This window comes from Coturnix japonica, chromosome 2 (assembly GCF_054131305.1).
Source record: "Coturnix japonica strain WE chromosome 2, WE-NBRP24, whole genome shotgun sequence".
NCBI lineage: Eukaryota > Metazoa > Chordata > Aves > Galliformes > Phasianidae > Coturnix > Coturnix japonica.
Genome location: NC_140664.1, coordinates 43853784 through 43870610, shown reverse-complemented (window position 1 = coordinate 43870610; position 16827 = coordinate 43853784). Strand labels below are relative to the sequence as shown.

General features: G+C 38.1%; 1 protein-coding gene across 9 annotated transcripts; it reads left to right on the top strand.

Moving 5' to 3' along the window:
- Nucleotides 1-29: 29 nt before the first annotated feature.
- Nucleotides 30-16508, top strand: METTL4 (methyltransferase 4, N6-adenosine). 9 transcript variants are annotated; one of them, XR_014943415.1, is made up of 9 exons: nt 30-141; nt 380-836; nt 1596-1658; nt 2949-3315; nt 5854-5923; nt 7497-7671; nt 7804-7978; nt 8555-8643; nt 15169-16508. XR_014943415.1 is itself a non-coding variant. In XM_015855367.2 (9 exons), exons 2-9 carry the CDS (start codon nt 435-437, stop codon nt 15312-15314), a joined length of 1419 nt encoding a protein of 472 aa, XP_015710853.2. In that variant the 5' UTR covers nt 30-141; nt 380-434; the 3' UTR covers nt 15315-16508. The 9 variants fall into 9 exon arrangements, 4 of the variants coding, with proteins under 4 accessions (XP_015710853.2, XP_085395752.1, XP_085395751.1 ...); XR_014943416.1 differs by lacking the exon at nt 15169-16508 and adding an exon at nt 9445-11845; XM_015855367.2 differs by having other exon boundaries at nt 7872-7978.
- The last annotated feature ends 319 nt before the right edge of the window (nt 16509-16827 follow it).

Sequence of the window (16827 nt, the reverse complement as noted above, 5' to 3'; positions counted from 1 at the left end):
TCGTCACACACTGCGCCGCGCAGAGTAACGTCACAGCGGAGAGACGGCGGCCGAGGGCTGTGGGGCTGAGCCTCTCCAGCGCTGTCTGGGCTGCTGCCCTGCATCAAAATGGCGGCGGTCGCTGGTTGCTGAGAGGCGTCGGTGAGTGAAAGAGCGAGAGAGCTGAGGGGAAGCTTGATGGCGGCTGCAGCTCCTCACAGGGAGCGGAGGGCAGCGCTGAGCTCTGCTCTGTGTGACAGCGACAGGGCCCGAGGGAACGGCATGGAGCTGTGCCAGGGGAGGGGCAGCTGGGGGTCGGGGAAAGGTCTGTCACAAATCAGCGTTACTTTATGAAACAGCAGTGAGAAGTAATTCTTAAATAAATATTTTACTCCCACAGGAGGAATTTGCTTTGGGAAACCTGCTACAGTTTCAAGGAGTTGATTTTTCTCCCTATGATGTCTGTGGTACATCGGCTGACAACGGGGTGGCTCCTGGACCATCTGTCTTTCATCAACCAGTGTGGCTATGAGATGTATGACTCCTTTGCATACCCTGGTGATGTCGCCATCAACACTTCTGTCAGTTCTACTAACGATCATCCTACATTTGTTACCACCTCTTCACGTGATGGTCCTGGTGATGCTTTAGAAACACAAGGTAAAAGAGCAAGAACAAGATATGTGTTTCGCGAAGAATTCTTTCACATTTCTAAGGCTCATATAGCTGCAGCTCCTGAGGAGCAGCTGTTGCAGGGAAGCCCTGAGTTGAGTCTCACAGAAATGAAGGCCAGTAGCAGTGCAGAGGAGCGCCATGAAGAAACCAAGTGTGGAGTCAGGGATTCTGGTACTAAGAAGGTACGTTCTCCACAGTGCAGTAGTGTAGGGTAATCCCCAGGTAAATAACATACTATTAACACTATTTCTGTTTTCTGAAGTCACATAGGAGAGCAGATTTTCCACAATAGATTTCAAAATGCATGGAAAATATAAGCACTCATAATGTTATTCTTGAGTTTCTTCTGTCAGTAACTTGCCTCCTGTGACTCTAAAGCAGTTGGTTGCTTACAAAATCTTTTGGTGTTTGTTGTGGCATTGGGCTTGAGTTAAACTGTTGTAGCTGTGATGATTGTCCAGATTAACATGGAAAGAAGAACAGTTTGAATTTATTATACAGACTGTACAACACTGTTCATTACTGTCCTGAAACAACAAATAATCAGAAAATGCTAAGGTCTAAACTAACAAATCTAACCTTTGAAGATCTGCTTGTTTTTCTCTTGTTACTGCACTTGGCAGCTGAACAAACACCTTCTAGTATAGACCTGAGACCTGAATGTGAACGGTGGCGTGTGCTGGGTAATGTTAGATCCCTGTGCTATGAGTAATAAAGTAACATAGCTTTGCCACTCTACCTCCTAAAGTATTTTGTGATTGTACTTTTGCTTACTGGCTTTATACTTGTAATAGAAAGAGAAAGGAAGTTTCTTCCACTTTTAAAAGAGTTGGTTTGTTATTTAGGTATGTTTGAGTAATTTTTTTTTTTGTTGTTTTGTTTTTTGTTTTATTATGGAGTAATGGTTTTTTTTTTTCTTACCCTAATTGCTCCTTCTGTAGAAGCGTAAAAGAAAATGCATATTCAACCAAGGTGAACTGGATGCTTTAGAATACCATACCAAGGTAAGTTTGAATAGAAGATAATTTCACAAGTATGTGATATGCAATTTTGTGCTATGTATGGAGTACAAAACATAGTTGTGGACAAGTTCTCTTTTTGTAGCTTGTTCCACTAATTGGAAGGTCATCTCTCCAGTCCATACATGAATTAAGTGCATACTGAGAATAACTTCTATGTAGATATATGTGAGAACAAGCTAGATGTCAAATTAGCTTTCAAATAGCTGGAAGCCTTGTTCACAGAACATTATGTAGTGATGGGCTGAATGTTAGTTGAACAGGAAATGGCTATTTTGAAATAAGCAACGTAAGCTGTTCTGTAGATCAATTCATTTTTAATGTATCAGGACACTTGGCTGAAGTTATTGTAGGCTTCTCTAATCAGAATTGCTCCAGGAAATGTACCAGAAGAGGATTAGACTAGACATAAGAAAGAACATTTTCTCTCAGAGAGTGGTCAGGCACTGGAATGGCTGCCCAGGGAGGTGGTGGTATCACCGACCCTGGGGGTGTTACTGGATGTTGTGTTGGTGAACGGTTGGACTGGATGATCTTGTAGGTCTTTTCCAACCTTGGTGATTCTATGATTCTATTTGAAACCTGAAACTACAGAAACTACAGAATCTGGCATTAAAGCTGTTCTAAATGAGCAAAAATTCTTCACCAACCGTTAAACCTCGTAAAGGCTCAATGTTTTGAGAATTAATTAGGTAGGTCTCTGTGTTTTGCATAGGGAATATTGCTGAAGAAACGAATGTGCATATAGATCCAAGAATCTTGGCGTTGTTGTTTGAGAAATGTGTTATATAAAAAACATGCAGACGCAATAATGTAATTTGGTTGACATACATATGCAATATTGTCTTTAAAAGTGAATTAAAACAAAGAAATCTGGTTTTAGATCCAGGTATACATTCAATCAAAATTATGCTTGTAGACTTAAACTTCAAGTTAGTCTTAACATTGTCTTGAAGTTTGTTTTTTTAGATCAGTAATACTCAACCGCTTTTGTCTCTGAAACCTTTAATTCAGTGATTTGCCTTTCTCTAGACTTCTGACTATTGCCACTTTGCCAAAAAACAAACAAAAATTCCTACCAGAAGTTAGCACGCCCTCATTATTTTGCACACAGAGCTTTTCAGGTGATGGTTTTGGTGTTTGGCAAGGAATCTTCTCCAACTGCAGACTGAAGGTGTCTTGATTGCTGTTTCATTTCCTGATGATACTATGCATCTACTCAAACAATCATTTCTCTCTCACTTTGTTTTTCTTCTCTTCTTTATGATTGTACAGGTCAGAAAATTCATTTGGGAAGGCACTTTGCATTTAGTCCAAGAGGGACTCAAAAGCGGTTTTCTTCATTGTGCTGCAGCAGCGCCCAGTTCTGGGAAGAATGTTGTTCCTGGACGCATTGACTGTGGACTGGCTGAATTATGTGAAATGGCAAAGCAATTTCCAGCTGTAAATGATGGTGACCATCAAGCTGTGAACGTGCTAGGTGATGAAACAACTATTCCAGAGCAGGATCTACTTTCATGTGTTACAGAGAACAACTCAAACTATGCAAAGATAGTCGTATTAATGGGACAGAAGTACTTGGTGCCACCAAAGAGCAGTTTCCTTTTATCTGATATTTCATGTTTACAACCCCTGCTGAACTGTAAGTATATTTAGTCTATCCCTTTATTAGAATAGGGATAGACTATCCCTTATCTTTAGAATCTATCCATCTCTCCTGCCTTAGAAGGCAGGTTAATATCAAGGTAAATAAGGACTCAGTGAACTGTTTTCTAACATAAAGCATCATGCAGGTGACGCTACTGCAAGCTTTCAGAGTGGCGTTTGTGACTTTGTACAGATTGGTTTAAGTTTTCAAAGGAATCTTCAGTGAAGTGAGGAGTATATGTTGTGGGAAGGTTTCAAGAGGCTCCTATAAAAATCTCAGCCACTGCATTTTTATGTGAAACACAGAATGCAGCAGTTGTTAAGCATATTCTGAGCCATGGTGGATCTAGAAGTAAATGCATTGAATTGGAAATAAACTATGATTATATAATGGTTTGGGTTGGAGGAAACACTAGAGAGCATCCATTTCCAACCCCCCTGCTATGGTCAGGTCTGCCACCCAGCAGCTCAGCTGCCTGGGGCCCCATTCAACCTGAATGCCTCCAGGAATAGGGCACTCACAGCTTCTCCGTGCCTCACCACCCTCTGAGTAAAGAATTTCTTCCTAATATGTAATCCGTATCTCCCCTATTTAGTTTAAAGCCATTCCCCATATCTTAATCCCTACCCTCTCTAATAGAGCGTCCATCTTCAGCTTTCATTTAGTCCACCTTTAGGTACTGGTAGGCTGCAAAGGGATACTTCATGCTAAATAACCCCGGCTCCCTTAGCCTTTCTTTATAGGAGAGGTGATCCAGCTGCTAAGTGAGAAGTATTTCTTACTGGCTAGGGGTCAGTCCAGTGTGAGGACAACACCTCCAATGTTAATAAACGAATAAGATGTAAAGGACATGAAATGTTAAACTGTTGTTCTTACTAGCAATTTAAACAATTAGTATCAGGCTCAATGAAGGAACAAGCATGTTCTCTAGAAAAAATAACATTAGAGAGATATACAGTTACAATTGTGCAGTTATAAAGTTGATGGATAAACAGAGGTTATGTAATTGAAAGAGGATAAATGCTCACTGATGCTGAGGCTCGCTATAAAGATAGATGCTTTCCAATGTCAAGGCTCGCTGTAAAACTCCACACAGGAGCAATCTCCAGAAAGAGATCCTGCCTTCACAGAATCACAGAACTGTAGGGGCTGGAAGGGACCTCTAGAGATCATCAAGTCCAACCCCCCTGCCAAAGCAGGCTCCCTACACCATGTCACACAGGTAGGCGTCCAGGCGGGTCTTGAATATCTCCAGAGAAGGAGACTCCACCACCTCCCTGGGCAGCCTGTTCCAGTGCTCCGTCACCCTCACCATAAAGTTCTTGTGCACATTTGTGCAGAACTTCCTATGCTGTAGTTTCATCCCATTACCCCTAGTCCTGTCCCCATGCACTATTGAAAAGAGACCAGCCTCACCACTATGGCTCCCACACCTCAGGTATTTATAAACCTGGATCAAATCCCCTCTCAGCCTTCTTTTCTCAAGGCTAAACAGACCCAGTTCCCTAAGTCTCTCCTCATAGGGGAGATCCTCCAGGCCCTTCACCATCTTAGTGGCCCTCCGCTGGACTCTTTCCAAGAGATCCCTGTCTTTTTTGTACTGGGGAGCCCAGAACCAGACACAATATTCCAGATGAGGCCTCACCAGGTCACAGTAGAACCTGCCTTAGTGGTGGTCAGCCCTTAAATGAGATCTAGGAGAGGCAGAGCCAAGCTCTGCCCCTTCTGGGAGCACAGCTGAATTACCTTCACTTGTGCTTCTGCAGCTGACTTGTCGCTTGCCTCATATGGTTAATCAGAGGTTCAGGCTGTGATTGGCAGTTTCTTACACAAGACTCCATCCTTTTTCATGGATGTGTTCTGTATCTTCTCCACTTAACATAAACCCAACTTCTGTTATGAAAACTGCTTCAGTTCCCTTCTTATTGCCCGCTAATTTCCATTTCTCACGCTAGGTCTAGCTCTGTCTGGCTGCTAACCTCTGGTAGTGTAAAACACAGTTTTCCAGGACTGGTTCATAGCTCTGCATGTACAAATTGTGCTGCTGAAAGATCAAACAGGACAGAAAACTAAAAGAGTTCAAGGGTGCAGCTTTCCTCTCAGTTGGGTGCCTTATTACTTAGCTTCTTTCAGGAAACTTGGAGAAATTTTAATGTCTTGGAGACTGGCACTGTATTAGGTTTTTGTTTTAAATTTCCCAAGAGGTTTGATATTTCTTGGAGGAACTGAATCATTGAATCCAGCACAGGTCACATAAACATCCTTTTCTTAGGTATTCAGCCTAAGAATATGAGCCTAGAAATATGAGAAGCATATGGTTATCTCAAGTGTTTATACTTTCATTTCATTATTTGGCAAAAATAAGAAAAAAAAAAGAACGCTTGCAGTTTTGCTGCCTAATTAGCTTTTTGGATATTGTCAGTATTTAGGTAGCTAAACCTTTATCAATTTAAACTAGTACTTTATTTGTTTGTTTTAAACAAATTTGCTGGTTTCTTTATTACTTTAGTTTTGTGTAATTTCTCTTCCCAGACAAGAAAAAATATGATGTAATTGTGATCGATCCACCATGGGAAAACAAATCTGTTAAAAGGAGTAACAGGTAAAGTTTATAGTAAAATTACCTTGTCATCTCTGTTGACAATGGGTAACTTACGTTTTAATTTACTGTTATATTCCAAGACTGATGTAACCACAATTGTAGCTTAAGCTAGCAAATATTTTGGCACATGCCAAAGTCTGAAAGTTTAGCTCTAAAAATCGTCTCAGGAATTTCAGTGAAACGGCTTGGAAACTTTTAATGTAAAATATTTGCAAGGTTATATCTTAAATTTGAAGAAGAGAAGGCTCCAGGGAGACCTTAATGTGGCCTTCCAATATTTGAAAGTGGCGTATGAACAGGAGAGAGAATGACTGTTTACGAGGGTGGATAGTGATAGGACAGGGGGAATGACTTTAAACTGAGACAGGGGAGGTTTAGGTTAAATATTAGGAGGAAATTTTTTACATGGAGGGTGGTGATGCACTGGAACAAGCTGCCTGAGGAGGTTGTGGATGCCCCATCCCTGGAGGCATTCAAGGCCAGGCTGGATGTGGCTCTGGGCAGCCTGGTCTGGTGGTTGGCGACCCTGCACATAGCAGGGGGTTGAGACTGGATGATCGTTGTGGTCCTTTTCAGCCCAGGCCATTCTATTATTCTATGAAATTACCTCATTAGTGAAATAATGCTAGTTTTCTGTACATCTAGGGAAGGCTTGGAGTCAACTGTTTTGTATGGCCCAGATCATGCAGATACTCATTTGAACTTACTAGTTTTTATCAATACTACATAAAGTTAAATAAAATATTTCTAGATCTGAGGTCTAATTAAGAAGTTTTAGGGTTGGTTTTTTTTTGGTTTTTTTTTTTTTTTGAGCCTCAGTCTGATGAATAGGAGAAAGTGATAATGCAGCAGTAAAATCCTCAAGTGCAATAGGAACTTTCTGAGTACTGTAGTTTATGAAGTCATTAACTTAGCATTTTATGGGCCTCTTTCTCCTCTGAGTAACATTAAGTTTATACCAGTGGAGCTCCCTTGATTACCATAGGATTGCAACCATGTGAAAGAAGGGCGAAGAGAAAATAGAGCCTTGTAACTTTCTAGAATAATATCTACTGTAACTTTTTAAGCTTTTTATGAAGATATAATTTGTAGATAGAGATTGCTTAGTGTATATTACTTTAAAAGCCCTACAGAAGCCTCTAGGAAGTCAGTAAAACTCATTCAAATGCATTTTTCTTCTTACCAATGCAAGTTACTGTTAAGAAAATTTTAGACATGAGATTTGCAGACATGAATTAGCCAACTAGACCCTCTGTCCCTTACAAAATAAAACCAGATGGCAGCTTCAACACTGCTGTTAGTTGCCCTGTTCGTTACCTTGTCTATGGCTAAAGGAAATACGTAGTTAAAGATTCTGCTCAGTGAAACGTAAGTGCATAGAATAATGATTTTATATCAGAATCCAGTGGATCTGTCCACTGGGTGTCACTCTGGGCCTACTTTTTATGACTTTCTTTGCTGGCAGAAGATATTTCTTTAAACATTTTGACTGTGTAATTTCCTTGTTTTTGTTTCTTTGCAATTTTATTATGTGGTGTATGCTAACTTGCTTTCTCACTGTATTGGTATACAGATACAGCTACTTGTCTTCATGGCAAATCAAGCAGATTCCTATATCAGCACTAGCTGCTCCTGATTGTCTTGTTGTGACGTGGGTGACTAACAAACAGAAGCATTTACGTTTTGTTAAGGATGAACTTTATCCTCATTGGTCTGTGAAAACACTTGCTGAGTGGCACTGGGTAAAAGTAAGTTCTTTGTATTATTGCTTTCTTGGCAATGGAGGGGTCTTTATGGCACTTTATAGTTCTATAAATTGTTTATTGATGTGCTTTTGTATTTGAAAGGTATGATGTTGTCAGTATTTTCCTTTTTGTCAGATTGTGTCTTGCTGGGAGAACTGGATTTGAAAATCTTCAACTGTGTATTTCTAACTCCTCTGTGTCAGATTACTAGATACGGAGAATTTGTATTGCCTTTGGATTCTGTCCACAAAAAGCCCTATGAAGTTCTTATACTGGGGAGAGTTCAAGGAAACATAAAGGAAGCCCTAAGGTATGCCAGGCTGTGGTAATTTTTTTTTTCCAGGCTTCTAGGATTCTACTTACATGTGTGTCACCTGTTCATAATACAATATAGCGTTCACAGATTTGGCATCATCTTTGGCTGATTTTGAACCTAAAAATGGCCTCACTTGCTTTAGGAAGAGGGAGTGCTTTACTAAGATGAAAGGGCAGAATCTTTTTGTCTGTTCCATATGTCTGCCTGTGTTGGAGAACTGGCTCAAATAAAAGGTGTGGGCTTCCTTTGCTGGTAGGTTCTGTTTGATCCCAAATCCTTAGAATAGGCTGAAGCATTTTTGGCTGCTGATGGAAACAACAACTAGGTTGTTTGTTCTTAATGGCTTAGTGTGGCTGTTGTTAACTAAGTTTTGTTTCAATTCTCAATTATTTTGGAACCTGTCCTTTTCACATTATCAATGAGCAACATTCAGTTTCCCTTAGGCTTTTGTGAAGTTTGGATGTGAGTAAACACTCTTACGTACTATCTTGAGTATCAGAGAATTGTGTGTGTATCATTCTGGTGCTATTCATTCTCATGCTTCTTTTCTTGTTCTGGTTTGCACAACAGGAAATCTGAAGATGTCCTTCCAGTTCCAGAACATAAGTTAATTGTCAGCATACCCTGCAGTCTACATTCACATAAGCCCCCCCTCGCTGGTATGTTTTTGTTGGTCTGTCATTTTTCTATGGGGTGTTTGGTTTGGGTATCTGAGATGATGCACCTAAAATAACTTTATAAATGATGCATCTCAATTTTCCATATGCTAAGCAATTCTGCCCACCAGGACCTGTGATTCCTCAACAATTCTAAAAATGCTTTTAGGCACCTAAGGTCTAAAAACCAAAATCACTGTAAAAAGTAGAACTTCATGGATAATTGTGTGAATATTCTGAATAAAAATGACGAAATTGAACTACATTTTTCTACACTTGTTTTTTGAAATCCTGCAGGAACAAATTATAAGTGCTGTATATATTATGTTATCCCAAAGGATGTAAAGGTCCTGTGGTGGTGGTGGTGAATTTCAGGAGCACATAAGATGAAATATCTTCTACTTAGCTAATAAAAACAGAAAATGTTTTTACTTCTGCATTAGTTGCTTATGCACCTTTAGTGCAGTTCTGCCTTTAAATCTGTAATGTGAATCGTTTAAAAACTGTTAACAGTAGACAACAAAGAAGGCATGCCCTGTTTATTTCCAGGGGGCTGCATTTAGTTTGCTGAAATTGATGCAATAGCTCCCAACTAAGCAGTTAACATTTGAATGAATCATTCCAACTTTTCAGGGTTTAGTTCAAAAGATTTGAAGACTTCTGAATCGTGTGCTACTTTTTGCATATTATTCCAGAGAAAAACTTCTTGTATGGCTTTTATCTATGGATTCTTTCATTATTATAGCACCTGAGTGCCTTATAATTATATGGCAGGAAACTTATTTAATTCTGATGCAAAAATAGTTTCATCCTTCCTGAGGGGAAAACTCACGATGGACCTATAAATATTCCTGCTGCTCATGGTTCAGTGTAATCACATCAGAAAACTCGGGCAGAAGAAATGCATGCTGCTGTTGGAAAGGCATCACTGGCCTGTTCCCTCCATTGTGCTGACGTGCTTTCATTTCTCGGTTCCCAAGGAACAGAATTACTTCAGTTAAGATGCTCATCTGAATGATGGCTGTACTTCCAGGGAGGCTTTGAAATTTATGTCTGGGGACTGTATTTGTTGTTAAATTAACATGCGTATATATATAGCTGTTCAAAAACTATTAGTTAATATATTTTGAGTTAGCTTTATTTAAAGAGAAAAGAGCAATTCAAGGAAGTATGTGTGTTGATTTAAGCTAATGGATGGCAGAGCAGTGATTCGTGAGGCAGCCACTTAGGGCCTTTTCAGAAAACCAATACTTCTGCAACACACTCAGACACGAACAGGAAACTTGTGGTATATCCAGGGGTGAAAAGCATTGGTTTGTGTACATACTGTAGAGAATTCTAGCATCAGATGGTCCTCTGAGCACTTTCTTTCTGTGGTGCAGAATCTAGAAACTGCATTAAGTCTTTATAAGTGACAGTCCTGAATGGGCTTTGAAAGAAATTGTACCAATTTTTATGTATTTCTTGAGTCTGATTTATTTTGACGCCGTTGTGCTGTGTTCATGCTTCTAGCTGAGCAGCAAATTTGCTATCGAGCAAAATCTGTGGCGTACACTGTTCTTATAAGATTGCATGTGTATGTACAGCGTTGGCAGCTTCATTCAGAGCTGGCTTGTGGAATGAAAAGGTAGACTAATGACCGCTGATTTGTCTTCAGTACTCTTAAAGTGTATTGCTTTCATGATCAGGCAATATTCTCAAGTGGCCAGTAGAGAGCAGTTGAGCTACATGCTAGAGCTGTTTAGAAGAAATTTGAACATAAGCAGAGATTTGGTAATGGGGGAGAAGGACACTTGATGAGTCACACACGCTCTTTATGCTTTGTTTAAGAAGTAACAAAGCCAAAAATATTATTATTTACTGATGCTGTCTGGCACTTTATTTCATGTTACTACTGTAAAGGCTGTATTTTCCTACATATGTAGCCACTTAATGACTGATTGTAACAGTTTCTCAGTCTGGGGGAAGAGGAAGATGTAAATTAAAGTAAGCCATCAAAAAGAGATGTTTGGGTTCCTGCAGTGCATTTAACTATGAAATTGTGACTGTAGGGGTTTTGGGTGATGCATGTGCTGTGTTCAGTTTTTGCAGCTTTAAGATGTAATTGTAAATGTACTTAAGCTGCTTTATGCAAATATGTTAGAATGAAAATTTTATCACTCTTGGTTTTGATGCAATTAGCAGCAGGTTTACTTTCTAATTCTATTCACTATTGCTCTTGTAAAACTTGAAAGATACTTTATATAGAGAGGATACAAAATAAGGTTGAACTTCACCTTTTTTCCTTTTTCTGTTTCAGAGATTCTTCTTGTTATAGGCATTTCTCCTCTAGTATGTAGCATGTACATTTATTGCTAAAAACATTATTGTCATATAGCAGTATGCCTAAAAACATTAGTATTAATTGTTGGCTGTGTTGTAGCTGCTTTGCAGATCTCCAGCAGCAGCGTGCAGAGGAAAATCTTGGAAACCTACTTCTTCTGTAGCATCTCTGTGGCTTGTGAAGCTGTTAGGAAAGTGGAATAAAAAAGAAGTAAATGCTTTCTGTTTCCTTATGCACCTTGTGAGCTCTTCTGGTAGACTAATCAATGGGTACATCAAAATCTAGCTTTAAGAGAAAGTTTGGGAAGGGTACAGAGATATTAAGCCATCTTTGCCCTGAGTTTATTGTCTTTTTTTCTGGTCTTTTTCTGGTCGAGTTTTAGATAAATCAGACAATAAAGGCCTCTGCGCTGCTAAATTTTGAAGGCTTACTATGAAATGAGTTCAATTATGTGTGGGCTGCGCTGTGTATGGCTCACAAATCAGACAGTAAAAAGCCAATAAAATCATTTTCACCTTATTTATCCAATTTGCTGTGCAGAATTTATTGTTTAGGTAATGGAAGTTGAAAAGAGAAGGGGAAGCTGTTGCTTGTTTCAAAAGTGGTTCCTTCTTTTGCTCATTTAAATGATTTAACAGAATGTATCTTGGATAATGTGTACCATCAAGAGTAAAACCAGTATTATACTTACTACCTGGATTTGTGCTAGCTTTGTGGGCCTTAAATGTTCACATATAGACACCTGAGTTGCACCTGTATTGTTTGACAACTGCAAATAATATGAATATTCTATTTATTGTCTATTTAAGCTGCTTATTGTCAGTAGTCTCTGTAAGCATGTAGAAAAAATTGTTAAAAATTAAAAAATTTCTGTCCCTACTGTAGGAAGTGAACATTTAGTCTTTCTACTGATGTAGATCCTCTAATCTGTTTTCAGGAAGAACTCAAATTTGCTGAAGGGGTTGAAGTTAGATCCGTATGTGCTAAGGTAGCCTTTTGGTGGTATGAAGGCCATAGAGAACTAACAAAGAGTCTATAATTCATACCATAAGATGCAAAAACTTGGTGTTCAAGGCAAGCACTGTAATAAGATCATATGCCAGCAAAATATAGCCATATTATTGCCCTCTTGATATGCTAATTTCCCTTGCAGTGAAGGCTACTGCTTGATGTGATTATGTAAATATCACATCCAAGCAATGAAGAATCATACTATAATGCCATCTTGAAATATATGCAGTCTGTCTCAGTAATTTGTTTTTGAAAAAACACTTGGTATAGAAATACCTTCTTTCTGAGTATGTGAGAGAGGAGGGTTCTTGGGACTTCCAGTTTAAATTCTACAATGAAGCTGATCAAATGTGTTCAGAGGAGGGCAACAAAGCTGGTGAGGGGTCTGGAGCACAGGCCTTATGAGGAGTGGCTGAGGGAGCTGGGATTGTTCAGCCTGGAGAAGAGGAGGCTCAGGGAAGACCTTATTGCTCTCTATGACTTCCTGAAGGGAGGTTGTAGTGAGCTGGGGGTTGGCCTCTTCTCTCGTGTAATCGGTGATAGAACTAGAGGGAATGGTTTCAAACTGCACCAGGGGAGATTCAGGCTGGACATTAGGAAATATTACTTTTTGGAAAGGGTGGTCAGGCATTGGAATGCACTGCCCAGGGAGGTGGTGGAGTCACCAACCATGGGAGTGTTCAAGAAACGTTTGGATGTTGTGTTGATGAATATGATTTAGCCGGGAAGTATTGGTAATGGTTGGACTAGATGATCTTCTAGGTCTTTTCCAATCTTGATAATTCTGTGATTCTGTGAAAAGATTGGCACAGTCTTCTAGTTCCTTCTGAACTGGCCATTTCTTTGCCACCTCTTTTTTTTTTTGCTTTCTGGCAAACCAGTCTGCTGTAAGTGAAGCTGAATCAACTAAGTATGTTTTTCAACTTCTCTTAGGCATGGAAATTTTTGGTGCTTAGTGGTACCTGCTTCTGATTAGTGGACTTAGTGCTGTGATGACATTTGTAATCTATACCTTTTAAGAACAAATTTCAAAACTTATGTACTGTTAGCGAAGTTTTGTCACCTAAATCATTTTTTTCCTCTGCTTAGGCATAAAACAGTTCTATTTTATTTTGATATGAAGAAGAAAAGAATAATGATATAATGCCTGGACTTTGCCGTAAGCTCTGCATGATCTCATGCCTGTTTGGGTCAAAATAATAATATCCTACAGCTGTTAGATTTACTTACCAAAAGCTTTGGATTTGCATTCCACTGTCTCTCCCTTCTCTTTTATGGAAAAAGTACATCCTCCTACAGTGTGGGCTTTCTTAGATGATGAAGAGAATAGATTTTTGGAAGACCTTTGTTAAAATGTTGGCAGCAGATTGTGCACAAAAAATCCTTAATGAAATTGAGCGTGGAAGAAGAATAATATGTTTTACCACATAATTAAAAAATAAATAAATTGCCAAATGATGCAAAAGCAGCTTCTCTGAAGCGGTGTGACACTGAATAGCAGTTTTCAGAGCAAAAAGTTTTCTGTCAGAATGTACATGTTCCCAGATTCTTCTCTGCAAAAGTTAATTTGTATTAGAATTGTAGCTTGCCTGTAAAAGGAAGAGGCTTTTAGAATAAGATTCCTGCTGGTAGCAGTCTTTTTTTAGACTGAAAGTTGCTTTGATAATAACCTGTATGAAATATTCTTTTGACGTTTGCTAAAGATTGGAAGAACAAAAACGAATTTATACGCTGTATCTAAATATAAGAACATTGGAAAATGCCCATTACAAAATATTTAAGGAAGTTTTGAATGAAATGAAGCTTTGGATTGTATAGATAGAGAATGCATCTGGGATTCATTAACGCTGATTAGAATGTGAAGTGGATGCTTATCTTTCTGCAGCAGGAGCAATCCATGACAAGAGCATCTGAGGTTTCACACAGGGAATCTGTCACTGGCAAACTTGATTCAAGAAGTCAGAACTTGGTTTGAACCCAGAAAAGTATTCTCTCTCATGCTTTGATATATGCTACTTGAATATATTTCTGCTTTCTGATATGAATCAAGTCTGAAGAGATCAAATCTAACAATACAGCAGTTATGAAATGTACTTTTAAGCTGCAGAAATTTATAAGCTTCAGGAAGATTTGAACAAGAGTGTGAGATATACTTTGGATAAGGAAATGGTTTATTAGCTCAGTCACAAAAATGCAAACTTAAGATGTAGTTTTATTATAAATCTTTTTTTCAGTCTTTCTGCCTCCTTTGTATCCTTTGCATTCCTTTAACCTTTGCTTTTCCCATTTTTGTATGTACTATTTTGTGGCTATTTCCTGAAACCTAGTTAAGAATTTCTTTGACCCATCCACAGACTAAATGGCCCTGTATAACAAATGATATGTTTAGCAATTAAGTGCATGCTGTGGTATTTCTCAAGTGAATTGCTATAACCAACAACTTTTTCTGCTGCTTGGAGAGTAATCATAATCAGTGACCCAACTGATGATAGCGACAGGCATCTGTTTAGATATAGGCAGTAAATAAATAGAATGAATTTGAGATTTATATTACTGAATGAAAGAAGTCAGTTATATACAGGTTTCTTTAGTTGCTAAATTACTATTTGGGGAGAAAAAGTCCCTGCATTTTTATAGCCCTTCTAATGTGTACTTATTTAAACTCCTGTTTCTTACTTTACCTTACAACAGTTTTCATCAAAAATTGTTTTTATCCCCTTTAAGATGCAGAGGAAGAGAGTGCGATCTTAATCAAGAAAGGCGTCTGTCTGTTTATTTATAGAAATGTTGCCCTCGTGATGTAGGAGCCAATTGAGCCTTTAGGAAGTGTTTTGTGGATATTTGTGAAAAATTTAGAGCTTGCCCATGTGGGTCATGGAATAAATCCTAATTCTCTTTCTCTAAATGAAAACCAATAAATCAAGGCAATCGAAGGCCATGACAGTATTGTTAGGATCTCAAGGGCACTCATTTTAAATGACTTTCTTGCTACAGATATTCCAGTTGTTTGATTAAATCCGTAGAATTAATTTATTGTCTCTCTTTTATTTTTTTTCAATGAAACATCTAATCTTTCATTTGCTAACAGCACTGGGGTGTTTTTATTTATTTTTATGATTATTATTACTGTTGTTGTTTGTACCTCTGTCATTGTTATCCTCATCTTTTTTTTTTTTTTTTCTTATCTTACACAGCGGTGCTGGCAGAGTTTATCAAGCCAGATGTGGAGTGCTTGGAGTTGTTTGCTCGCAACCTGCAGCCTGGCTGGACCAGCTGGGGAAATGAGGTTCTGAAGTTTCAGCACGTTGATTATTTCACTCTTCTGCGGAATGAAACCTGACTTTGTTCTTGTAGCTTAATTCTGAAATTTGTCACTCTTAGCAAGCTCTGGAGCTTGCTTTTCATTTGGTTGGTACGTTCAGAAGGTAACAGAAGTGAAACCAACTGTACTTCCAGGTGCAATTCTTGAAGTGACAAGCGTATCTGTTTGATAGCATCTATGTCTATACAAGCTGCTCCTCCTCTTTTTAAGATCTTGGAATAGCTGAAGACTCATGTTAGTGGGCAAGTACATCCCTGTTTCTTTTTTTTTTTCCATTTTTTTTTAATTTCAGGAAAAGAAGTATATTCTCATTAAAGCTATCATAAATGTAAGCATCGTGAGTACTCCAGTCATAACACTTGTAATGTATTATTTTTGCAGTGATCAGGTATTATTTTTAAAAAGGGGCAAGCAGACTACATAGGTTTGCATTACAAATATTTCCAGAAAGATGATTGGCCTTTGCAAAACGGTGGATTTGAAAATAAAGTAATCATGAAGGCAGTATTTTCTCCTGCATATTTGCACCTGCTTGTCTACCTCATAGGTGTGTAAGTTGTTGATTGGGCACATTCTGCTAAAAGACTCTACAATTACATCTTTCTGTGTATAGTGTTAATTCTTAGGATGCATTGTAAATCATAGTATCATAGTCTCGTGCAGGTTGGAAGGGACCTTAGAGATTCATCGAGTCCAACCCCCTGGGATTCGAGCCTCCTGTGTAGCAGAGTGGCACTTTCTAGATGTTAAGCTGTTAGACTAAAGTAACTTAAGTGACTTAACTGAAATTTTAACAAAATTTAAGTATTTTATAAATTCTCTTTCCTAATATTCTTGAACAGGTGAAAGGTGCATTACATTTTTCAGCTTAACTGAAGATCATATTTTTTTAGTAATAGTACATTTTGTGTCCTTCGCTGCACATTGACGTGCTTTGAAAAGGAAAAATTAAAAGGTAGAGCTTCATTAAGTCTCTTTCCTCATTTGCAGCTGTACATGCAGAGCAACTGGACAATCTGTTTTTCCTGACAGCAAACTCCTGTGTTCTCTTTAGAATATGGAACAAAATACTCTGCACCCTTCTTTTTTTATATATATATTTTTACATTTATTTCACTTTTGGTAATGTCTGCTGTTAAGATTTTAAATTTAAACTTCACATGTAAGTTGTTTTTTTTTTTTTTAATTTTGTAATAAAAAAGAAAAGAAAAATTTGTCAGTGCCTTACTAGCAGACACAATTTCTGTATTAATGTTTTCTTCTTATTTTATTACTATTGCATCAGTAGAATTGACAAAACAAGGTGCACACGCACACACTTAGGTTTTGTATATATATATATATATATGTATATATATACACACACACACAAACATGTATATATAATAATAAATATATATAATAAATATATATAATAATAAATATATAATAAAATAATAATAAACATATGTTTACTTATATTTAAATAAATATTTACTTATATTTAAGTTAACAGTGTGACAGTGAAGGTAGGTGCCTGGAAAAGCACTCC

Coding starts and splice junctions, on each gene's coding strand:
- METTL4 (XM_015855367.2), top strand. CDS start 435: ATGATGTCTGTGGTACATCGGCTGACAACGGGGTGGCTCCTGGACCAT. Junction 7,672..7,871: donor CTGAGTGGCACTGGGTAAAA/GTAAGTTCTTTG, acceptor CCTCTGTGTCAG/ATTACTAGATACGGAGAATT. Junction 8,644..15,168: donor ACATAAGCCCCCCCTCGCTG/GTATGTTTTTGT, acceptor TATCTTACACAG/CGGTGCTGGCAGAGTTTATC.